Below are 25,116 nucleotides of genomic sequence, written 5' to 3' on the forward strand. Positions count from 1 at the left end.
ATTCCACACTGTAAAAAAAATGCAGTAGTTTTTACGAAAAAAAAATGGCAGCTGTGGTTGCCAGAATAATCCTGTGAAAATTACAGTCGAAATGTAAACAGTCTTACAGGCTAAACTGTAAATTTTACAGTTTAAAACTGTTACAATTTACAAAAATAATACACTTGAATCTTGTCAAACTTGCTAATTTTTTTTGTTAAATCAATATTTTGTTATTTCACGTTTTATTCATGTAATATTTGCAGAAAATTGTTAATTTTACATCAAACACTATTAAACACTATGGAAAAACACTGAGCAAACAACATTGTTTCCTGTAATAAAAACTAAAAATACTGATATGATATGAATATATATTACTGATATATTTTGCAAATTAAAAACTCAAATATTTATTAAAATTTACTAATTTATGCAGTATTTACAAACTTTCTCGTTGTTATGATTTGTGTCAGATTTCAACCCTGACTACTGCATTTAAGAAGCTGATACATTCTGTAAAAAATTCCAAGTTGACTCAACTTACAAAAAAATTTGTAACCTCGCTGCCTTAAAATCTCGATTAAGTCTAGCAAATTATTTCAGGTAATTTCAACACACAACTAAGTTTCTCCAACTTAAAAGACCAAGTTCACGTGACTTATTAATTTGTTGTGGGAACTTCATTTTTTAGGTCAAATAACCAAATATTTTGGATGTATCGACAATGTAAATCAAGTAATCTCAACACATTTTCAAATCAGGTTAACAAATTATTTCAATTAATTTCAATTTAATTGTGAGTTGAATTTACTTGAGCTAATTAGTTAGACTAAATTAAAAGTGAGTTGAGATTACTCGAGTTCTATTGTTGATACAACAAAAATATTTGTTTATTTGACCTAATAAAGAAATTTCCCGAAACAAAGCAATAAGTACTTGCATTTGATCTTTTAAGTTGGAGAAACTTTGTTGTGAGTTGAAATTGCCTAAAATCATTTGCTAGATTTAATCAAAATTTTAAGGCAGCAAGGTTACAAATTATTTTGAGTTGAGTCAACTTGGATTTTCTTACAGTGTGCTATCAAGGCGACAACTGTAAATTTTCCCATTAATGCTCTGACTGATGTGACCAAAGAGGTGCTTGATAATGTGAGACATAGTCAAAACGTACTCTACTAAAGCTAACAAAACCACATCTAATATACCGGATATATATTCCGGTATAGATAATCAGATCATTAATACTGAAGACGAAAATGCCCGTGAGGATGAGTTGGAGCTGGAGGACCTGAGGAAACAAGGCATTTCCCCACTTCCCAAGCCTCCCCCAAGTGTGGGCTTGCTCCCCACGCCTGGTCAAAATAGTCCAGATGGATCCTGTCTGAGAGGCTGCCACCATATGCGCCTCGACCGGCTTCTTCTGGAGGCATCCTGGAAAGCCCCACAACAATCCTGGGTGGCATTAGTCTGTACGACTTCCGTAGTCAAACTGAGCCTGTCCAGAAGGATCAGGTAGATCCTCCCAAGAAAGTGGGTATTTGGAAAAATCCAGTTAAGAATGAGACTCCTCCACTGCAACCTACCTCCTCAAGTCAATGCCGTGGCTCTTTGGAAGGGACAAAAAACACAGACTCAGCATCTGATCAGTCCCCACATGTCAGTCCACCCACAGTTTCATTGGACTCGGCTGTTACACCCCCTGCAGTGCATAACTTGCCCGTCCAGGCCCTGGCGGAGCTGATCCAATCCCAGTACAGTGACCCTAGGCAAGCCAAATTAGCAGGACTGGGCTCTGCGGGGGCACAAGAGGAGGTGTCAGAGAAGGCAGAGAAAGAAGTACTTACAGAGGAACACAAGGATGAGGAGGTTGAAGACAGGAGTCTCAAAGACGTCTTCAAGACCTTTGACCCCACAGCTTCTCCATTCTGTCAGTAAACTCAGCTGATTTTTTAAATCGACGAGAGGTCAGTCATCATTAATAAATAATGAATCATAAATAAATCTATTTGTGTACATTCACGTGGATTGAGAAGCAATTTCAAAGTGGTCATGTTAAACGGATGGTTTGTGAGTGAGCATGTTTATTTTAAACATGAAAACTACTTGGAATTAGCCACATTTTAAATAGGGTTCACTCAGCCTTTATCAGGTAGAGTAAATTTAACATTTTTTACTTTCACGCTTTATCAACTTCTTTACTACAAAGTGCTAAGACTTCTGTTCACTTGGATGGATTTCTTCTATTTGTGTGATTTTAATGTCCTGTTCTGCCACACGACAGAGAAACATGATTTCATCTGATTGTGCAAAATAGTTGTTTTTTTTAAACTTGTGCTTACAATGTGGGAACAACCTTTTACTTGTAGTGTCTCATTTTAAAATGCGTATAGTATTGATTCTTCAGTTGAATGGGGGATATTTTATAGCTTGTAAGTAGCACTATAAATATAAATAACGCGTGCATCCAATTTTGGTAATGGTAATGGTTTTATTTCATTTGAACATGCATCAGATTCCAATTGAGTGCATCCCATAATCAGTTCCCAGTTCCACATGTCCAAAAGGAGTAGGAAGAAGCAAAGCTTATTAAATCCTACCCCTCCATCTGGTACTTTTACAATCACTAACTGTTACATTTGTTCACTTCCTGCTTTCTATAATACAGTTTAAAGTTGTTGTTGTTTTTTTTTTTTTAATAATGCACCTCGTACCAAAGTACGAGGTGATATGACCATACAATTAAAAAAAATTGTTTTACATGTTTTCACTTTCATATTTTAGGCCTGGAAATAATTCTGAGAAATTGCAAGAGTGATAAGTGAGTAATTGATATTTAAGCCGTTCGTGCTTTTTGGTGGATGTTTTGTTTTCATGACTTATAAATCGAAATGCATTTTTTAAAAGTACATCCAGTACATTGTTTTTAAGTGTGTTCATTGATAATCATGATATTTCTCTGCATTTCAACATTTTTTAAAACAATATACTTATCACAACAGTTAATAAATGTTATACCACAATCCTACCGAAGTAAGCAATGTGTTGGTATTGATATCACACCAGCTGCATTACAGTTAGCTATGAACCACTACACTATTGAAAACTATAACCACAATAATAGCCACAATAATAGCAGTAGTATTCTTATCTCTTATATTGTCAATAAAAGTTGCTGCAACTACACTAGCTGTGAGCACATTGTGTAAATTGTGTACTTATCAGTAGTTTTTGGAGACAAAAAGAACACCTTCCCCTTGAAGCGATAACTTGAAGCCATCTTGCACCGGAGACACCAGACTCGGTGCGAGAGAGTGCGATGAGATCTTCCTCAAACCCAGCTCGTCAGTTTGTGGGTTGGACGTCTCCTGGGCTCGATGGATCTCCAGGTTTCTCTTCCATTGGAAACACAAGGCCATGGCCTCGGCTTCAGCTGAGTTTGGGTCAGGCTGCTTTAAACCCTAACACAGAAACATTACCTCAACCTTTAAAGTAGCGTCATACTAAAAAGAGCCGAGTACGTTGGTATATTTACTGTGATGCAGGCTGTTTCTGCAGCGTGAACCCCTCGCAGGACTGTATGGAGAAGGTTCTGCGTGTTCTTCACCAGGATCTCATCAGATGATTTGCAGCCAGGTGTTACAGCATTGACACTACAATACATGAAGTTACCTTTTGTGTTGTTCCGGCTTGTGTTTTGCTTCTAACCTGGAGAGGATGCTGAGCTGGTTTGTGATGGTGAGAATCTGCTCCACTATGAGGGATAGTTCCTGTGCACACTGTTCATCCAGGCAGTGATTGGCTATGACTTGAATGAAGTCAGTCACTGATTGGCAGTTTGACATCACATCTTTGGCTGCACAGACAAACGCCTCTTTGTTCTGAAGAAAAAATAAACTCTAAAGCACAAAGACGAGGTACAAAGCAGAAAAACTGAAGGCGCTCTCTACTGGTCATTACCAGTAATGGACCTCTGTTCCTCAGAAACTGAGTCATGTGGTACAACGTTTCCGCCATCTTTCTGGTCTGCTGGACTATTCTGTTATCTTTGGGATCCCAGCTGTCACTTTCTTGCTTCAGAAAAAAGGAGGTGGAGGTCAGTGAAAAAGCGTCTTTGGAATGAGAAGCAACCTACAAAGAAATATGGACAAATATTGTGTGAGAACACAAAAATATTTACAACATAAAGAGCATCAATGTTAACTTCTTATATGAGTGACAGGAAGGAAAACTGACTCACTTGAGGACGAATTTTCGTGTGTGTAAAAAACATATTTTTTCCCCATTGCTTTCAGGGGAGTGTGGGTTGTGGGAGTGGTAAATTTCCGTCACATTTTGAAACATCCACTAAAACATGATAAACCAACTAAATACTTACATTTCTTATTGTGTTTGGGGTTCTGTGTTTGATAATAGCTATCGTCTTTGATTCTGCAGCATCTTTATTCCTTCTTGGGAGAATCTCAGGCCTTTTGACGTTAGATGCAATGGGAACAGCCTGGACATGTCCATCTGGCAACATGCCTTGTAGACCTGCTCTGATCTTCTCCTTTGCCTCTTGGTGAATCCCATCCTGCTTACTGATCTCCTCCACCACATAGTGAGCTTTGGCTGACCAGCACTGAATCTTAACCTCCAGGTTAAATGTGTCGCAGAAAGAGCCAGTCTGGACAACGAGGCACATCTCACTGATGATATCAGACATCAGAAAACAGAGATGGTTATTGATGGACCGCAGGTTGGAACGTGTACGGATGTCCCGCATGTAGCTGAAGCTCTCTTCCACTTTTTTGGTGGCGGCTTTTACGTTTTCAAAAAGCAAACTAGCTGATTGTTCAAATCTTTGCTGTGCTTCTTCTGCCACATAAGCCATTTTGAGCAGGTTGTGGAGCACGGTGTCATAACTGTTATTTTCTTTGCTCAGAAGCCCAGAGAGCTCTTTCATCTTAATGATAACATTTCTCTGAAGGAGCTCTGGCTGAGCGAGTTGCAAGACACTTGGGGTCACACAGAGGTCCTCCGCAGCTTGAAGGTACCGCTCAGTCAGAGTTTTCAACTCATCCTGGAGTACTGTTAACTCTTTGGACTTAAAAACACTTTTACAGGTTAGACTGGTGAGGTTCAAAGCCTCCTGGATTCTCAGTGAGCTCTCTGATAAGACTGAGAGCAGCTTTTGAGGGCCGTGTTGGTTGATGTTTCTTGACGTTCCCAAAATCCTGTCCAGAGAACTGAAGAAAATGCGAACAGACAGACCCCAAAGGATGCAGAGCCCCTCCAGTTGATCAACCTGCCCTTCGGGTGAGCCCCTAAACTCCATTAGATTCCTCGTATTGTTCTGGGCTTTGTTGAGTTTGTTGTGCAGAAGAGTCAAAGTCTCATCCGTTTGAGGAGTTACATGTGACAACGTCAGCAGCTGCACGGTGTCAGCACATGAGGTCATCACTTCATTTAGCTGCTTTTTCACATCTGCCGTCGTCAGTCGAGCGAGACGCATCTCAGCATAAATAACGTGAAACCAGGGTCCGGTTCCCGGCATTAGAGTCTTCCGGATGTTGTTGATGAGGTCGGAAAACTGTGTGCTGAGTCGAAAGACACTCTCAGTACTCAGTGAGGAGCTCATGGCCGACTCTTGAGCAGTCTGGACCAGCAGAGGTGTCAGGGACACCAGTTCAGCCCGGAAGCTTTCCAGAGTCTTACAGTCGATGTCATCCATGATGGCTAAAGCTTCCCTTGTAGCTTGGGAGTAGCAGTTGGACAGCTCAAGAACGCCGGTACACACCTGGTTGAGGGCTGCAATATCTTTGCCTTTAGTCACGCTCACGACTTCTTGTAGGAGGGGTAAAAGGTCAAATTCAAAAGGCATCTGGATCAGTTTAGGCTCCTCTGAGTTATCGTCTATCCTTAAATCATCGTCAAATTTATGAGACAACTCCACTTCCACGATTTCTCTATCTGACACCTCCTCCTCATGTTCCGTGTCAATCATCTTCAGGAGCGACGAATCCAAACTCGTCAGCCCATGATCCTCATTTAAGTCACAGGAGTTGTGTTCGGAGACGTGGGGCTGACGGGCACTCTCCCGTAGGGGACTAAGGAGATGTGGATGCTGGTGGCCATCCAGTCCCTCCCTGAGGACTTTAAAATGGTGAATAGCAGCAGAGACATTGTCAGAAAAGGGTGAAGACGCCTCCACGTTGATGCTGTGTCCTGCAAGCATGTCACTGACCGACTGGCTCACTTTGCTTTGACAAATGTGCGCCTGTTTGAGCAGGACCAGGAGGCCATTCCTGTAGATGGGGTCTTCACTCTGGTCTAAATGCCTCCTGACAGACCGCATCACCAGCTTCATATGACACATTAGCTTGGTCGCATGCACACGAAACAGCTCATGGCTTTGTTGCCTGTATGCATCATCACAACGACTGCTCTCATTTGCCATCTCTGTCAGAGCCAAATTTGTAAACACTCTGATGTCCATCACGTCGCTGACAGCATCGTGGAGCTGTCTCCATCCTTCTTGCCAGTTCTGACAACATTCATTAAGCTTTTCAAGAGTTTGTACCGAGTTATCAGTCAATTCCAGAGACAGAGGAGAAATCTGGGCTCTCAGTCTCATCAGACACACTCTGGAGTTCTCAACGTTCTCTAGGCTCTTTGCATCCTTGGTTACTGCGGAGAAAAAGCATGCAACTTCTATCATTCTATCCGAGTACGATATGAACTCTTCAACTGGTGGTTGAAGAAAGCTTAGATCAGACTCTGTGGAGGAACCCACAACCAGAGCTTCCCTCACCACATTGGAAAGTTCCTCAAAGACAGAAGACGCTACCGGAAACGTGTCCAAGAGTTGATGAAGAACGGCAGCCATCATTGCTTTGTCGAGACCTTCAAGGAGTTCCTCTAATGAAGCAAAGATGTTCCGAAAATGCTGCTGATGATCCTCAGAGGACCTCAAAAGGTATTTCATATCGGACCACAAGTGAAGAACATGTCGACAGTGCAGCACCAGTTTTTGCTGAAGCTCTCTTGGAGAAGAGTTGGCCACAGCCATGCAGTGAAAGACAAGATCTCGAACCAGGCTGTCCAAGTCATGACCTGACATGTTGGACCAACCCTCAAGCAGCTGCAACAAACTGATTCTCCTCTCAGTGTAAAAACCACACGTTCCCAGAGATCCTCTTTGACATTCACTTTTCAAAGTGCTGACAATGTTGTCCACAGTGCTCTGCACCTTGTCCAGTATGAACTTCTTAGCTGCTTGAGCCTCCTTGCTTGTCGGGTGCTTGATGGTGGTGCAGGTAGCGGTGTGAAGCATAGGGATACATCTTCTTAGGATCTCCAAGGAGTTTCTAAGCTCTTTGGCCTGTCGGGGATCCTTTAAGGAGTCAGCTCTGTCAGCGGTTAGACTGCTGAGATGAAGCAAGGAGTCAGAAAACACTTGAAAGGCTTTGAGCAGGGAATGGATGTCCGAGCTGGAGCCGAGGTCAGAGAGATGCTCTGACACTTGATCTGCAGCTGCTAGGACTTCTCTTACTGTGGAGTTGTCATCCACTAAGAGAACCTGGAGGAGGAAAAACAGACATGGTCACTTCACCGTGTAGAACCATTTTCTATCCTATTCATGAACCAACATGTTGTACTCCCACATCCCAAAACATGTATATTAGGTTAGATAGAGACTGTCCAAGAGATTGTCCACTGTGATATGTACTAGTCCAGGGTGTACTCTTATAGTCTTACTTTGACCACTCCCAGGAAAACCGTTTGTGCAGCAGTGATGAGTTCCTCTTTGTGCTCAGTCAAGTCGGGTTGGATGCTGAGCTTCTGGGCCGCCAGCAGCACATGTTGGCCTGACACTGTGACGGGTTCCAGCAGAGAGGACATTTCCTTACGTAGCACATCGTCATCAGTCTCTGCAACTTGTCTGGAGATAAGACAGAATGGGGAACATTTAGTGGTACACAAATGTAATAAGGATTCATTTTGATTGACATTGTTAGCGATGGGGGCGGCACGGCGGTCTAGTGGTTAGCGCGCAGACCTCACAGCTAGGAGACCAGGGTTCAATTCCACCCTCGGGCATCTCTGTGTGGAGTTTGCATGTTCTCCCCGTGCATGCGTGGCTTTTCTCCGGGTACTCCGGTTTCCTCCCACATTCCAAAAACATGCTAGGTTAATTAGCCACTCCAAATTGTCCATAGGTATGAATGTGAGTGTGAATGGTTGTTTGTCTACGTGTGCCCTGTGATTGGCTGGCGACCAGTCCAGGGTGTACCCCGCCTCTCGCCCGAAGACAGCAAGACAGCTGGGATGGGCTCCAGCACCCCCGCGACCCTCGTGAGGAAAAGCGGTAGAGAATGAATGAATGAATGTTAGCGATGGTGCAAAACTGCACTGCATCATACTGAGGTGTTCATTATACCGTATTTTGGTTATTATACAGCCCTGATGAGCATGTTTTTAGTCAAACATTTCTGCCCAAATGTTGCCTCTGCATATGTTTTCCATGACACTGCGTGAGTCTGAGTATATATTTTTTAGACTCTAACAAAACAGCTCATCTTGCTGACATAATGGCAACCAGAACCGAAAGTCAGTTACGTCAAAAATATTAACATAAAACACGTTTTTTAAAATAGTTTTCAATGGATAAAACAATTCTCAATGCATATAAATAAGGAACGAATGGGTTAAGTGAACATATAAGGTTACTTTTATCTTCATTGAAGATGTTGACTGTTCCTAAAGATAGGATGTGACGCCACAGATGTCGTCTTCCTGTTTTGTCATGAGTTGTTTCATTCATCATTTATATGTATTTATATGCATTTCAAATTGTTTTCTGCGTGTAAAATTCTAAACAGATGTTTTTAGCACGGTACATGGTTTCTTATGGGAAACATAGGGCTAGCCCAGGGGTCGGCAACCTTTACTATGAAAAGAGCCATTTCACCCACTTGCCCACTAAAGAAAAATAGCCTGGAGCCGCAAAACGTTGTATGTTTAAAACAACATTGGAGGGAAAAAAAAAGACGAGTTGGAGTACTCTTGCTAGTACTGGAGATAAACTTTTGTTTTTAAATGAGCTCTAATTTATTTTTTAGAATCGTCAAATAACTCATTAATAATAATTAATAACTCAAATAACTCAAAGTATTACTCATTTCCCTTCATGTTAACCTGTCAGAGAGAACTGGATAGCATCCTGTCTGCTCATTCAGTCACCAGTCAGAACTCAGTCAGGATGCATTCATGGTCTCACACAAAGTTGGATTTTTGTAAACTCATAACAAAGACGTGCATTTTCACCACACGGGTGCTAAAAAATATTCAAGCATTGCAAAGGGAGCCGCAACAAAGAGGCTGGAGAGCCACATGCGGCTCTGGAGCCGCGGGTTGCTGACCCCTGGGCTAGCCTGAGACAGACCTTTTGTATTGAATTAATAACGCTAACCAAGGTTCCACTGCGGTGGGGTATGTTTAATGGTGCAAATATAGTCCACACATACCTGGAGGCCACTGCCGCCATATTGGCAGTAGTTTTAGCCACAGACCGAGCCGCCTCCTCCAGCTGGCTAAAGTGTTTAGGGTCCTCCAAGCTGTCACATAGCAGTACCAGGTGACACAGGTGACACGCGAACGGGGCGACCACCCGGTCCACTGCCACTGTCCTAATCAGGCCGTGGTCCAGTAATGAAGACATGTAGAATTCAGAGAGCTTCTATTGCTGCCCCAACAAAAGCTACAATGTACGGTATGTGGGCTCTGTTCTAGGCAGTGTGCATAGTGTGTTTAAAAATTCAAAGACAGCAAACAGAACGTGTTTGATGACAGTGTTTCTTAGCAACAGATCACATGACCACACAGCTGCAACATCAGTGGGCTTGCAGAGTGAGCAGGTTGAAATAAATTATTATCATTCTTATCAACACTTTCCTTTTGAATTTGTGATTGTGGCACTATTGTAGTTGGATTATTGTTGAATGTCCTTAGTGAGTAACTACAATATTTTAATAGTGTCGCCTTGCAGAAGAGAAACAATAAACTAATAAACCTTTGACTTAAAAAGAGATGGCTCTGGTGTATGTTCTGTGTAAGTGGTGGCTATACAGTAAGTACAAACATAGTAACCAGCAGAGGGCGCCAAACACCACCACAACAACATGCATCATCATGGGTTTCACTCTAAAAATTTATCATTAGATAAATACACAACTTTACCCCATTTCTTAAAAAAAAATCCACTCTATAATGTGTATGATATTCAGTGACAGTAGTATATTCAGAACAAAAAAAAACCCAAAGAGCGTGACTTAACGGTGACAGCAAACCACCAAAAATACATCCATCACAGTTCAAACTGACTCCACCATACAATATGAAGTGTCTCTTGTCTCTGCATTGCATGATGGACTGTGAAGGTATACAGTATATGCCGTCATGCCAGTGGAATCCATAGGCAACACAATAAAGTGGATGACAACAATAAAACACAACAGGAAGTTTGACAATCATCGTGAGCCCGGACACTGCAGTCTGCGAGAAATAGCTCTTTGGCATTGCACATTTCAGTTCCCTAAATCATTTGATGCAAACACGCTGTATATTTTTTAAGGGTGGGTGGGGCGGGATTAGATTAATATGGGATTACAACAAAAATGTCATTTTGCAGGGAATACTTTGAGTTACATTTTGAGGGGAGAGTTTATATACATTTATTTTCACTGTGATCAACATAAAGTCAATAGCCCACCAGTCACAACACGTTGGAAGGGGCATTTAACACTTTTAATGCAGGCGAATCATTTTCATCTTGGTAAAGTTTGCTCATGTTGCACTGAAAACGAGCCCCAAACAGCTCGTTAATGTGTACTGTATGCCTATTTTTAGGGTATTACTCACACTAAAGAACCCCCCGCTGTGACGGAATCCAGTCTCTCTCTAACACACACACACACACACACATACACACACACACACACACACACATCTGGCTGAGCTCAGGTTTCATACTGAACATCTAATAACATCATAGTAAAACTGAATATGCTCAGCTGTCCGCCATTCAGTCTCAGCTCACACGTAAATTAGAATCTCAGAGAAACATTTCATTGAGAATTTACATCCACCAAGACACAATACTAGGGAGACCTGCACAATCTAAGAAGACCCAGTTGTATCATGCTTGTGTCTTTCTAATATAGGTAAAATGTAAAGGGGAGAAAAAAATATGTCTGACAATCAAACAAAAGCGTTGTGACCAACTAAAAACTTGACTCCACAAATGTGTTGTGCTTTTTCTTTGGCATTTTGATGATAAATAACTGTGAATATAACTATAGAACCAGAAATTAAACCTGTTGCCATATAGGGCAGGGTCAAAAATGTATTTTCGCACGTATTATATTTACTTATTATATTTAGTTATATGCTACACAGCTCTCATTAGAATGTGCAGGTGTACCTAATGTTTGTGTCAGGTTATGTACTCATTTTGTGAGAACATTGTGATCCGTGTATGAGGCATTGAGGAGCATCAGACATCAGTGCTTTTAAGGAAAACCTACTGTGGACTTCAGCCTCCGTAGCCCGCTTTTGAACAATATGGCTTAAAGTGTATAAAAAAAAATAAACAGCCCTGAGGTTTTTGTCATCCACCGGTATCTACATTCTTCAGGCGAGAGCTCCATGCTGCCAGCTGGAGGGTAGCGGAGTTCTACGTCCTCTGGCAGGCCACCTCATAAGTTCCTGGACCCCCGCATCCCACAAAAACAACAAATCTCCAGAAAATATGGAGAATATTCTTCTTCTTCCACATATGGAAGGCTTGGCGGGCCTGGTGCCACCGAGGCTGCAAAGGAGCCCTGAGCTATTGGGTCCACCCCTGACCCAATCCCTAAATGTCACTGGCTCCACGGGGATCCCCACCATCACCACTACCAGCCTCAGTGGTTCTTTTCCATCCAGTCCCAGCTTTCATCACTGTCCTTCCTGTTCCGCTCAGCCTCGATGATCTCACGGTACCGCCGACGGAAGAAACCCATCTGCCAAAAATGACAAAAGTTAGAAGTCGTCCCTTATAAAGAACACAAGTATGATTTCTGATAAATGTCATTTCTATGTGAGGAGTAAACTCCTCCTAATCTGTTTTTTTCCTATCTCTTAAAGATCCCTGAGAGAACTCCTCCTCTTCCCCAGCAGCCAGCTATCTCTACGTTCCACTTCTACTGACAACATAGAAAAGGTCGTATTTGTACCTTCCATAGCAGCACAGCTAGGAGCAAAAAGATGAGGATCCCCACCAGCAGACTGATGGCGATGATCCAGCCCACCACGTAACCTCTGGGCTCCTGACTGTGGAGGGCCTCAAAGATCAGCTGGAATACAACACACACACACACACACACAAACACACACATTAGGTTCTGCTAACCATTTGTAGAGCCATGTAGATATGCTAAGAAGTGATACGCTGTACAATGCACTGTACAGTAAAGAAAGTGTAGTATTAGTATAAACCCCTTCCCTATACTTTTTTGGGCTTTTTTTCCATTTGTTTCCCAACCATGGGTATGCATACACCTAGTGGTACACAAGCAAACCGCAGGGGGTATGTGGAAACAGATGACCGTGATTGTGTGTACATTGTGATGGGGTCAAATGGCACCGTGTTGTGTAGTAATGAGGGTAATATGGTGCAGGTCAGCATAGAGTGAACAAACACTTATTTGATGTAGAGCGTCGACTTGGTTCACTACATTTCTCATCACAATAGTCGTCATGCCAAATTGTTGTGTTGCTGCCGGATGTTCCCATTATTAGAGTGATACTGTGTGTTTTCTTTGGACTAAGCAAGCACAGACAATGAGAGACAGCTGGATAGCCACCTCGAGGTCTGTCATTTGCAGTCATTTTTTCATTCATTTTGATGACATTATTTTGATCATTTTCATTTCTAAACTGCCCACGATTGTTTTATTTCAATCATGTGGTATAACGTTTTTCCTCTTTCTAATGATATATATTTCTTCAAACATGCCAAGGACCCGTCTTGTGTTGTCTATATTCTCAGCCAACCAAATGACATCATTCCAGCTCACCCTCATACAAACCCATGTAATAAAATATAAACAATAATGTGATAAAAATGCGGCAAAATGCACCAAGAAGATAATAGGATCTAAAGGAACCTGTGTTGCTCTGAATGTCACTTTTGCTGATAAATGAAGGTATAATTCTGGTAAGTTTCCTCAAAGTGACTTCATATTTTTATCATTGTTTTGCGTCACGTGCTTAGCAGCGAGCGTTTATCTTACGAGGTGCCTCTGAATCCTTCATCATCTACTCCCCTTTTAAATTTAGAGGCTACACATATGAAACCTCTCTCTCCTGCAGCTCACAGGTTTTGTCTGCTTCCCAGCACATTATTGACCTACTGGTTGTCCATCACTGTCAAGTCCAGTTGCACCACAAAGGCTCCCATTAGCATGTAATATACTATATGCTCTGATTTTCACTGGATAATCTAGCAATTACTTCTGAACTCTAGCCATTTGATACTTTTGTAACACTGATTGCTTTAACAGATTTACACGAAATTAGCCTCACTTGACCGAAAGGTGCAGTAATACTAGCCATGTGTTTATGTCAAAAAGCAGACCTCCAATATATAGTCAAGAACATTCATTAACTTTGGGAAAGGTACTTATGCAAAAAATGGTCTTGGACAAATGCAAATGTTCCACAATTAGTACGTGTAAATACGAGAGGAATGGCGTCATAGCACACGGCGTTGTCTGGGCTTTGATGACAAATGTGGCGTGAGACGGTGGGCAAACACAAAATAAAGATAATCGCTCTGCTGAACAGTTTCCCACATTAACACCTTCACCAGCTCGCAGCGCCGGAATTTAACAGCTGCTGAGTACGGCGAGATGAACGCTCCTCTGGTCATTCTTCCCTCTGAAAGCCCAGACGTAGTGGATTTGTGTTGGTGTGTTTACATGGGCGGAATGATGAGAAACACAGCTTGATACTCAAACTGGGACCACAACTCAGACTTTAGGAATGTGTGTGTCACACGCAGGGTCGGAAAGGCTACCTTTTTCGTCACTAAGTCAATCACATGAGAGACGCTACCTAGAGGATGCTCAATTTAATCATCACAACTGATCTGCTGAGCCATTCAATCAGTCAGCAACCAACAGTGTGAGGGGGGGGAGGGTCTGTCCTTGAACGCAGCAGAGGTACAGAGGAGTAGAGGCCCCGGCTGTTCCCTGCAGGACTCCCCATACTGTATATCTATCAGCAGACTTACATTTCAGTGACGTTTTGGCCAGCAGAAATCTAAACGTGCAGAAAAACTGAATTTGATCAGTTCACCCCACAGACTCACGCCACTTACCTCACTGTGAGCACATCTTATTGGAGTTGAAACAAACACATTGTCAAAAATTGAACATTAAACACATCGTTCAAATGTTCTGACATAGTACTGTGCAAAAGTTTTAGGACAGGATTAGATGATTTAGCAAAAGAGTAGAACCTCAGTTTTCTACAAAAATTGTTGCTAAATATATGTTGGTTATCGTACAGCCAAAAAAGTGCACCTAACTAACTAGTGGAGTGGTTATTTTAGAGTTGGGACACTACAAACAGATTCCTTTAATCATCTGGCTGGTTTATTTGTTCATGGACAACACAGTGAATGATGAACAACTTGTATTGGTATCTTTCCTTCCTCTAAAAAGCACCGTACACCCTGCACTGATGAGGCCTTCAACTGCACTTTGTAATTCTGAGTGCTAATGAATATATGGTGTGTTTAAAAAAAAAATGGCAACGCAAAGAACACAGGTTGCCGGGGGAATGGTTTAACGGAGACACACAACAGCCAGTGTGTATTGATGATTGTATGTTAATGATTGCTAGTTGCATGGTTACGACAGACGATGCACTCACAGAGATGTCTTCTGGCAGGCCTTTCGGCACCTCCACAGTCCTGTCGTTCACCTGTACGTGGCCTCGCGCCACAAACTGAATCACGGAGGAGGTGTCCTGCAGAATTGCGACTGGATTCAGTCAGGAGTTCAAAACAACATGTGTTGGGCAAACTCTTAATGCGGCCACTTACCCTTTTCAGAATTTCCGTATTGATGAGAAGTTTGGTGTCTATACTCAAAGCCTCTTCTTTGAGCTGCGGTCCCAAGCTGCAGGAGATGGTCATACACGCTCTCCCCGGCCTTTCACAGTCCTGTCGTAGAGAGAGAGTGTGTGAGGAGAAGCATTCACACAGAGACGACTGTCAGTGTGACCTTTGGGTTGTTGTGATGAGTGCAATGTGAGCTCTATGCATAATTACCAAGACTTTGCGGCCAGATTTGGTGAAGAAGGCAAATATAGAGTGGAAGATGCTCTCTCGGTCCTGGGGGACAGTGCACGGTGTTGGGTTCCTGTGTGAGGTGCAGTTTCCTCGGCCGTCTGCCACCTGAAACAAGACAGTCACAAAGAAAGTTAGGAGTGTTCAATGGACATCACGTGGAAGCGTTATGTGTATAATGTGCAGAAATCATTGCTTTAACGCATGGAATATGGAAACAATGGTTTGTGTGACCTTAAATGATCCAACCCAATTATTGTTCTGGGTGGTTCTGCACCCCCCTCCTCAACAGATTTCTCATATGGATTGATTTAGCGGTAGCCGGTTTACAGCTCAGCATGCTCAAGGGAATACTTTTCCTTTCCCCTCTTTTCTGTCTGACCCGAAACTCTGGAGGTGGAAGTCTGTCCCGGTCAGGGGGTCATAGGGTACATTTTAAATGAAAGCACTTTTAATAAATGTACCAGACTCCCAGTCGTGATGGGAGGTACGCTAAATTTTCAAAACAATGTTACACCAAACAAAGCAGAGGTTGGTACTGCCGATACCAATATCGCTATATCAATAAATAATGTCGGTTATTAGCTATATACAAAATCAAATTACACTTAACAATATTTAGCCAAGGCAGCACGGTGGCCTAGTGGTTAGCGCACAGGCCACACAGCTAGGAGAGATAGTTTGATTCCTCCCCTTGCTTGTGTGGGTTTCCTCCCACATTCCAAAAACATGCTAGGTTAATTTGCGACTCCAAATTGTCCATAGGTATGAATGTGAGTGTGAATGGTTGTTTGTCTATATGTGCCCTGGGATTGGCTGGCCACCAGTCCAGGGTGGACCCCGACAGCTGGGATAGAGTCCAGCATACCCCTGCGACCCTAATGAGGATAAGCAGCATAGAAAATGGATAAATCTGCCAACAGAACAAGAAAATTGCCTGCTTGTGTCAAAAGATATTTAACATAATGTAGATTTCCACTTTATGTAGAATGTGATGTGCAATATCATGCTAATAATGGCGCATCTATGAATTTTGGTCCATTTTCCAAACCTCCTGCTGCCACCCAGAAGGCCCGCCCACACACTTTTACTACATGGCTTTATCCTGCCATTGCTGCTCTGATGATTCATGGACCCTAAACCTGGTGTATTCCCCCCAGGAAAACAGTATTCACATGTCAAATAAGCAAGATTGAGGGATTTTTCTCGAGTCAACTAGGAACATATGGAGCAGGAGTTTGGAACATGTAAACAAATGAATGTATAGGAATGATATGACCATAAAATAATGTCTGGCGCACATCATGGCATTTAGATATGTGCTCCCAGGCTGGGGATGGTGTGGCGCAGTAGCCTGCTCCACAGGTGTCCCCTTCCCATTCCGTGCAAACTGTCTGATCCCTTAAAAGTGATTCCAGATGGCTCAAGGAGGGTGGGATATAGTCAACCCCGTCCGCCCATTCATAGTAAATACAATTAACAGCTTGAGCTCCCCCATGATCTTCCTCAATGAAAGGGCCAACTCAAGGGTTAAGAAAACACCCCAAACCCCCTGGGAATATTGTGTTTCTTTATTTATGTTTCTAAATGCAAAATGTTGTGAAATAAAATGGTTGGCTGGATTCAGAAGTAACATCAACACTTGGACGCTTTGCTTCATGCATCACGAGAAGCCTGATGCTAGACAACTAAAGATCCATCCATCCATTTTCCGCTTATATACCGCTTATCCTCGCTAGCGGGCATGTTGGAGCCTATCCCAGGTGTCTTCGGGCAGGGGCGGGGTACACCCTGGACTGGTGGCCAGCCAATCCCAGGGCACATATAGACAAACAACCATTCACACTCACATTCATACCTATGGACAATTTGGAGTGGCTAATTAACCTAGCATGTTTTTGGAAACCGGAGTACCCGGAAAAAACGTGCTCTCCACACACAAGCAGTGAATCGAACCTGGGTCTCCTAGCTGTGTGGCCTGTGTGCTAACCACTCACACACCATGCAGCCTACTAAAGATGTGACTTAATAAACAAATGCCTGCAAATGAAAAGCCCACAGTCGGCATCCACCTGTGTCTCCACAATGTGAAACATGTCGGCTCCATTGCCAGCCAGCTGGTTTGGAATCCTGATGTCCACAGTGGACCCTGGCAGGCGACTGGGCCCGTTGTTTATCACCTGGAACACGTATGCAGGAAGACGTATGAACGTACCTAAAAAGCGAAATTAACACTGACAACTGTGTGTGTGTTGACACTGATGATTTTACCTGGAAAGTGAGATTAAGCGGCTGAAAGTCGCACTCCATGTCTTCTATCTGGATGAAGCGTGAGGAGTCGATGGAGTTCCCATACACAAATGAACTAGGTGTCACCACACTGCAGAAAACACCACAAATGATGTTACTTATTTTATTTTATTTTTGTTAACAATTTAGTGATTTAAAGCGGTATTAACCCAAAGTGACAAAATGAGCATCCCTGCAGTAGTTGATATAAGCGCCAGATGTGCTGTGATGCCTCCCTTCCATTTACAGACAACAGACACAGCAGACTTATCAGATGTCAAGGTTCTGGCGGATTTGGACTGTTTTACATCTCTCTCCCTTTGGCTTTGCAATAAACCATTCCGAGATAAGGCCTTTCATGTTGACGCGCTCCTCCAGTGTGACTACTCTCCCGAGAGCCAGCAGACAGGCACTCAATGCGCACACATGCACATGGTCATTCTCGACTACTTCCGTATCTTGGAATGTGTGTGTGTGTTTTTAAAGTTCTTACCCAGTAATAGTTGTGTCTGTCTCATGAACAAGAGGGATGGAGACATCCAAAGTGTTGTCAGAGAGTTTGTGTTCAGGATTGGCGCTGCAACAAATAAAGAAGTTGTTCCATTAAATAACTTCAAGCTGATTTTTCCTTTCAACATACCAACAAGTCGACACATTGGGGGCACTCACATGTAATCTGTAGTTCAGAGTGGTAATGAAAGGGGTTTCTGATATTTACATCCAGCCATGTCAGCATACAGACACTTTAAAGGATACACTTGTATACGTTTTGTGCATTCGTTATTGTTAGTTTTGTTGTTCATGGGTGACAAAGCAAAAAAACAAAACAAAATATCTAATATCTAATATTCCGCCTCTTGCCAGAAGACTGCTGGGATAGGCTCCAGCACCCTTGTGAGGATAAGCGGTAGAAAATGAATGAATGAATATCTCATAAATATCGGCCAATAAAAAAAGTTCAGTCCCAAAAAGGCCCCTGAGCTGCATTTTGGACACCACTGACCTAAAACAATAAACATGAATCCAAACTTCACCTTATCGTCTTCGTAAAGGCAGCTCTTGTATTGGATTACATGGTGTAAACCAAGGGTATCCAACGTGTCGCCTGAGGTCATTTTGTGGTCTGTAGGTTTGTTATTATTGGCCAGTGGGATATTCTAAAACAAATATTTAAATATGGTCTGCATCTGAACACCTTCAAAATTAGGTGTAATAACCACATGAAATGTAACTTCATTTTAAAGGGCCAGGGGAAAAGAAAAACCCTGCACACTTCAATTATTCTGTACCCGACAACCTGGTCTCTCCGTACGTAAAGCTTATCCAGCAAGGCATTTTCCCCCACCCACAACATACCTCTTTGCTTGCACCAAGAACTGCAATGTGTCATTTTCCCCAGAAAGTTGACTGGTGTCAAACAGGACTGCAAAATGATACTAGAAAAGACACGATTACACTGCAAATTAGACTGTTGTTAAGGGACTCTTGTACTGCGGTAGTCAGCTTGCGTGTAGGTATACCTTAGTCTGTGCTCTCATGAAAGGAAATCCCACGCTGCACTTGAGGAAGTCCAAGTCGACAAGTTCACAGGAAATACCCTTCTCTTCCTGCAAAAAGAGAGATAGCTGATTAAGTAGGGTGGACAGACAGACGGACAGGAGCCGCGGTGAGGTGACATGGAAGTTGTGAAAGAAGCGAAGACGCTGCAGACCAAATGCTGACTATGACAACCCCTTATGGTAAGTGTACAGGTGAAATATGTTGGTGACACAATATACAGAACAAGTATTGGGACACACTCTGACATAGTTCATCCCAAGTGTTTGGGGTTTAGTTCAGGGCTCTTCAAACCTGCATTGTTCACTGGGGCAAAAAGGCACTTCCCACGACACATACAATTGTGTAGTGCTGTAATTGGATGATTGATTCAGAGATGAGTTCGATACCTGCCTATGCGTTGTACAAAGCAGAGATGGCGCACACACACACACATACACATACACACACACACATAGTTGGCCGAGCTCCAGGCTGTGTGTTTGGAAGCTTGTCTAAACAATATGGAGCTCCACCGGCTGCACTGTGTAAACATTCAAACCCGACCCTGCGAGCGGTAAAGATTCTTTTAGCAAAAGTTCACTGGGAGGCTGTGTTGTGGGAGCATGGACGAGGGCAAAAAGACACAAGTGAAAAAGACATTCTGCAGGGGGGTCAGCTATGGAGGATGTCTAAATGCATGGGTGGCTGCCAAGTTTTAACAAGCCTGCAGAAATACTACAAGAGAGAATTCTGGTGACATATTCAACAAGAAGACAACTATCTTTTCTATCAGTCCTTTCTTTGGTTCTGCCGATTCAGCAGGGTGTGGCTATGTGCCTCATTTTCATTAACTCCATTTAAACAAGTCCCGTTTCCCCTTTTTAATGCCCCAGAGTGGATGGTGGGGGTGAGAAGGCACCAAAGCACAACTGGCAATGATGGAATTTCCTCTATTTCCTGTATTCCTGTGAGCAGACACCGCCCATCCCGTGAGGCTGTGCAGAGTGCACAGTGGGGAAGGCGGCCTGTTCACCCATCATCCACCTGGCAGCGCTTGAGCGACAGCAGAGCGCGGCCACATGGCGTGGGGTGCCTCCACGGGGAGAACAACGGCGACAGTCTGTTTATTCAGCACTTCTTCACTTTGTGTCGCTTGCTTACTTTGGTCTGCCATGAAAACATGCACACACACACACATTAACACACACACACACACACATTAACACACACACACCAGGCCAGTTAAGCTTCACTGGAACTGTTTACTCCTGTTTAGTGTCATCCAAAACTTCTAATGATGGAAGGTTGGTTGTCTCACAGTATGTGTAAACACTATCCCCCAAAAGTAGTGCACCTCTCAATCTTCTCAAAGACCAATACTAAAGAAATGAAATGTATATATATATATATATATATATATATTTTTTTTTTTGTATATATATATATATATGAGTATAGTTGTTATTCCATTCAGACATGTTCACAATCAGGTGTACTCATTTGTGTTGTCATACTGCTAAACACTCACTGACTACATTGACTGCTCTAAAGTGTACACAAATGTGAAAGTATTGTCCCTTATACAACAAATAAAACTCACTTACTATACATTTGGCTTGATGTGGTTCATCTGATGTTCTTTATAAGGCATTTGGCAAGTTCTTTCATGAAGAGTTGTGAAACTACAGACCTGATTTGTAGGTGTAATCTTACATACTGTGCATTTAATGGCATGTTTGTTTTCAACTTTGTGTCATTTGTACAGACACAGAGCACAGATTATACAGCCTTTTGTAAAATAACGAATGCAGTCGACAGGCCACCTTGACAATCCGGTTCTTGAGGCCAAAGAGGTTCTGTGGATGCTGGCAACCTGATCAATGACGTCAACAAGGGATATTAAATTAACTGTGGCGCTCAAGATCTGCTTTTCTAATAGTAACCCATCGCTCAGGTTCTATTTGAATTAAATTTCACATTTATTGGAGGAAGTTATTTTATAGGCTGTTAGGTTTGTAGGGAAGGTCTCATCCATCAGTTGATGTGAGCTTTCCAACTGGACGTTGTCCTGTCTGGTATCTAAAAAGCAAAGTGATGGGCTGTCTCTCTCAGGCATGATGGCTTCCTCTTCAAACTGACGTGAGCGGAGGCAGAGATTGCTACTGTGAAAACCATTCCCAGTGGAGAAAATCTTTCCTCCAGCTTTCACAGGAGATGGCAGTGGGTTGTTTTATATTAGAAGAGACATCACAAGGACTTTCCACAATGAAGAATATAGCTGTAATCAGTATTTGATGGCAAACCTGCATATAGTCTCTCGCCCTATGAGTTTTAAAGATGTTTTCTTAGCTACTGCCGAGCCTGTCTTTTAACCTTTGAGTACAATGGAAGGGGGTCACAGAGGATATGACCGATATGGACAACTGCCAGGAATGGAACTGACCTTCTGCCAGAAGTTGATATAGAAAACCTCTCTGGAGAAGTTGAGATAGATGTTGGTGTCGTAGGCATCGTCTCCAGCGTTAGAGATGGTCAGGTTCAATGAGACGTTTCTTATCCCGCCCAGGGCCAAATGGGGCTTGCTATGCACCCTGATGGGAATAAAATGTCAACAATGTATCTCAGTGAATAAACAATTGTCTTAACACATCTGTGCAATGTCAGTGGGAAGAAGAATTCCTTTTTAAATAATGGGCTTCTACTGTATATCAGGATGACCTGCACATTCTCACGACATCCAATACAAGAGTCATGGACGAGATTACCCGTAAACGCCACTATTCAATGAACTGCCAATTCTCCTGTAGTTGCTGGGTAAGTGGCCTACAAAAATCTGTAATCCCCCTACAAGATGGCATTAGCTCCATTTGAATGATCATGAATAGCATCCAGCAGCTTTATCGATCTCTGGTTGTACTTTAAAATGGTGGTTGTGCTACGCAGTTGTTGGTGTGGAATTCAAGTCAAAGTGTTACACTTGCCTTACTACAGTGAACTCAACACCGGTGTTAATGCTGGCTCAGCAGTTTTACCGGTATTGCAACATTGGTCCTGTTGTTGCTGTGTTGTGCAATATAATTACAAATGACCATGCGGTTGTATGTTTTCTTTTGCACTTTCTCCTCACTCAGTCATTATGAAAGTTACATAACATGCTCTCGCCAATTATAACCTGCTTGTAATTAACGCCTCTTCCTCTGTGGTTTAGGTACATAAAGCCCCCCAGGCTATAATCAGAGCAGCTGCGACATTGTGTAACTAATCTTGAAACTAGTAAGCATCGAGCATATATTTCATACTCTAAAGTACACTTTGCATAAACTAAGACTAGCATCACTGAAGTCAGAGCAAGCAGGGTTTATTTTTAATGTATATTCAGGATGCTACAGGTTATGGAGGTGTTGAATTATTTTTCTTCCATTCCAACAGGTGGTTTCTACTCATTTTTATAGAAAAGGGTGGAGTAAAAGTGAAAAAAAAAAAAACATCTGTAATACAATTTAGCCATCTACAAAAATCAACTGATGCTCCTAGTGGTTTTAAAGAAAGAAAGAGTCAGCTTTATCAACAAAAAAGATGACTATTTTTTTCACCCAGAAGACCATCAGTGAGTGTTCTGAGTAATACGCCATGAAAAGAGCGGGAACTCCCACTGCATGGAAAAACATATGGATACCCTCCAAGCATGCGTCATGGCCCCACACCCACATGGCTGATGACTTCTTTTTGTAAAGGTCCAAATACAGAGAATGACCCAAACAATGAGGAAGGAACTTTTTTTCTTCTTTTTTTACCCGGAGAGTAACAGCTTCCCATGGAGCCTCAAGTCCGCAGCACAGTCGTCTGACAGGCAGTTCTTCTCAAACCAGGTCTGTGGAGGAAACACAAGGTTTATGTGATCTCATGCTGTCTGAGCCCCCCAACTCATTTCACAATGCCTTCTTACTCAACCTAGGGGGCAGTGTGGTGCTGATGTAGAACTGTCAACATTATTCTCTGTCTTCACAGTCTTTATTTGGTCAAGTACGTAGATCAAAGTTTGATGCCATTGATGGATTTCAGAATCTTAAAAGATGTAAATGCCTTCGTTTTCAAGAAGTGCAGCCTTCCTTTTAAACATGTGGGCAAGGTTAGAGATGGTTAAATGAAAATAAATGAATCCGTCTATTGGATTCCACTCAAGAAAAGCTAACACAGACAATAATAAGCTGGTAACCACCACATCATTTCAACCTCATTTTGTGCTCCTTCGTTTAATCCCGTCTGTGATTTATCAGCTGGTGGGTGGAATTCAATTTTATTGTGTCAGTTCAAAAGTGAAAGGAAATGTAATAATAACGTGCATCAGTGTGTCAACATTTGACACACTATATCATATACACATATCATATCATATCATATACACATACACATATATCATCTATAAATGCTTTTAACTGGAAATGTATTAACACATCCAAAGCTTGATGAAAGGCAGAAAAAAATATGTTTGACCACGGCAATCCATAGTACAGAATGGAGCAGTTAGTGTATGCATGCCTTACAGCAAGCACACTTCCTGTGCATTTTACCTCATTTCTCACTGCAATCTTCTGTCCTTTCCTCCATCGTAGCACCGGGGTGAGGGCGGGCAAGTCTCGCTCCTGGTGTCCGGTTAGTACATGCTTCCCTAAGCTGTATGCCACCTCGAACGTGATGGCTTTGAACACATCCTTTGCGTCTTTCTGTAGGGAGAATAAATGGCTGTTGCTGTAAATTCTGTCACCTTTGACCGATATGTATTTGTTTTGATTTGTTGCAGAGTAAGTGTAATTATAACCACTAATGTTAGTACTACTATTTCTACTACTACTAAAAATAATAATAATACACTCGGCACACAAGATGAGGCATACATGATATTGGGAGTAGTAAATTTCCAAAATAGACTCCACCAACACCTGTTTTGATAGAAGTCATATGTAGCTATTGTAGCTATGTAGTAGCTATTGATCCAATTTGATCTGACAAATCTCAAGTAACTTTGATTAAGTGTACAATTACCATTCATCCATCCTCATTAGGGTCGCGGGAACAAGCTGGAGCCTATCCCAGCTGACTTCAGGCGAGAGGCGGGTCCACCCTGGACTGGTGGCCAGCCAATCACAGGGCACATATAGACAAACAACCATTCACACTCACATTCATACCTATGGACAATTTGGAGTCGCCAATTAACCTAACATGCATGTTTTTGGAATGTGGGAGGAAACCGGAGCGTGTACAATTACTACAGCTTCTATTTGTCAACACAAGTGACACTGGGAATACCGAGTGCAGGGTTGATTGTGTGCGCAAAGCTCTTAATGTGCTGTTCCAATCCTGCCTGGAGCATTGCCACTTCCATATTACGTGTACAGTGTTATCATTCACAGCAGCGATGCTATAGTTGACAGTCTGATAGACTACTGGCTTCCCTCTTCCCGTGAGACAACTTTTCTCCAAACAAAAAACACCACCATGTTTTTGACACCCCTAATTAATAGTAATAGTAACATTTCAAGGTTTACACAAGCTCTGCACACAACTCCGCCGGACATAAGACAAGCACACACAATGCGATAATTGTAATCAAGCATACTTATCTGAAGCACATCACATCATGGAATCCAGTCTACTTCTTTGCATTCTAATCACAGAGCTCGATCCACATCAGTGATTGCAATAAATTCCCTCAAAACACGACCATCCCTACTGATTTTCTAGTATGATTTACACAACCATCAAGTCATTTAATTAGATAGTACCTGATCACACGCTGCATTTTTTTAACCTGATGGTTGAACCTCTGAGAAGTATCTGGCAGCTTAATCAGAGACCACAAAAAGAACAGTTTGATTTGGCATGGGCTTTGGAAACACGGAAGGAGAAGGAAAATAGAGCTAAATGAG

At 42.4% G+C, this 25,116-nt stretch overlaps 2 protein-coding genes across 3 annotated transcripts in view; both read right to left on the minus strand.

Moving 5' to 3' along the window:
* Positions 1-981: 981 nt before the first annotated feature.
* Positions 982-9,812, minus strand: LOC131107814 (uncharacterized). 2 transcript variants are annotated; one of them, XM_058058163.1, is made up of 9 exons: positions 9,489-9,812; positions 7,720-7,903; positions 4,358-7,540; positions 3,940-4,110; positions 3,688-3,860; positions 3,515-3,632; positions 3,230-3,440; positions 1,653-1,774; positions 982-1,588 (listed from the first exon to the last, which is right to left on the minus strand). In XM_058058163.1, exons 1-9 carry the CDS (start codon positions 9,680-9,682, stop codon positions 1,562-1,564), a joined length of 4,383 nt encoding a protein of 1,460 aa, XP_057914146.1. In that variant the 5' UTR covers positions 9,683-9,812; the 3' UTR covers positions 982-1,561. The 2 variants fall into 2 exon arrangements, with proteins under 2 accessions (XP_057914146.1, XP_057914147.1); XM_058058164.1 differs by having other exon boundaries at positions 982-1,774; positions 3,940-4,053.
* Positions 9,813-10,173: 361 nt separating this feature from the next.
* The window catches only part of itga9 (integrin, alpha 9), a 51,837-nt gene continuing 36,894 nt past the window's right edge, over positions 10,174-25,116 (minus strand). Inside the window, exons 16-28 of the mRNA XM_058058166.1 lie at positions 23,758-23,910; positions 22,981-23,057; positions 21,630-21,777; positions 19,168-19,254; positions 19,004-19,083; positions 18,141-18,224; positions 17,630-17,738; positions 17,431-17,538; positions 15,341-15,466; positions 15,113-15,232; positions 14,941-15,036; positions 12,237-12,356; positions 10,174-12,023 (exon numbers count right to left, since the gene is read on the minus strand). Coding sequence (XP_057914149.1) covers positions 11,925-12,023; positions 12,237-12,356; positions 14,941-15,036; positions 15,113-15,232; positions 15,341-15,466; positions 17,431-17,538; positions 17,630-17,738; positions 18,141-18,224; positions 19,004-19,083; positions 19,168-19,254; positions 21,630-21,777; positions 22,981-23,057; positions 23,758-23,910 — 1,407 coding nt within the window. The 3' untranslated portion in view covers positions 10,174-11,924. The remainder of the gene's footprint in view (positions 12,024-12,236; positions 12,357-14,940; positions 15,037-15,112; positions 15,233-15,340; positions 15,467-17,430; positions 17,539-17,629; positions 17,739-18,140; positions 18,225-19,003; positions 19,084-19,167; positions 19,255-21,629; positions 21,778-22,980; positions 23,058-23,757; positions 23,911-25,116) is intronic.

The sequence above is a fragment of the Doryrhamphus excisus genome, chromosome 20 (assembly GCF_030265055.1).
Source record: "Doryrhamphus excisus isolate RoL2022-K1 chromosome 20, RoL_Dexc_1.0, whole genome shotgun sequence".
Classification (NCBI taxonomy): Eukaryota; Metazoa; Chordata; class Actinopteri; order Syngnathiformes; family Syngnathidae; genus Doryrhamphus; species Doryrhamphus excisus.

Bases quoted from the DNA above. Each gene is read 5' to 3' on its own strand.
- LOC131107814 (XM_058058163.1), bottom strand. From the start codon at position 9,682: ATGTCTTCATTACTGGACCACGGCCTGATTAGGACAGTGGCAGTGGAC. The intron at 3,861-3,939 runs GTAATGACCAGT...TTTTTTCTTCAG, and splicing joins GGAACAGAGGTCCATTACTG to AACAAAGAGGCGTTTGTCTG. The intron at 1,775-3,229 runs GTGTTCTTTTTG...GTGCCCCCGCAG, and splicing joins GTTATCGCTTCAAGGGGAAG to AGCCCAGTCCTGCTAATTTG.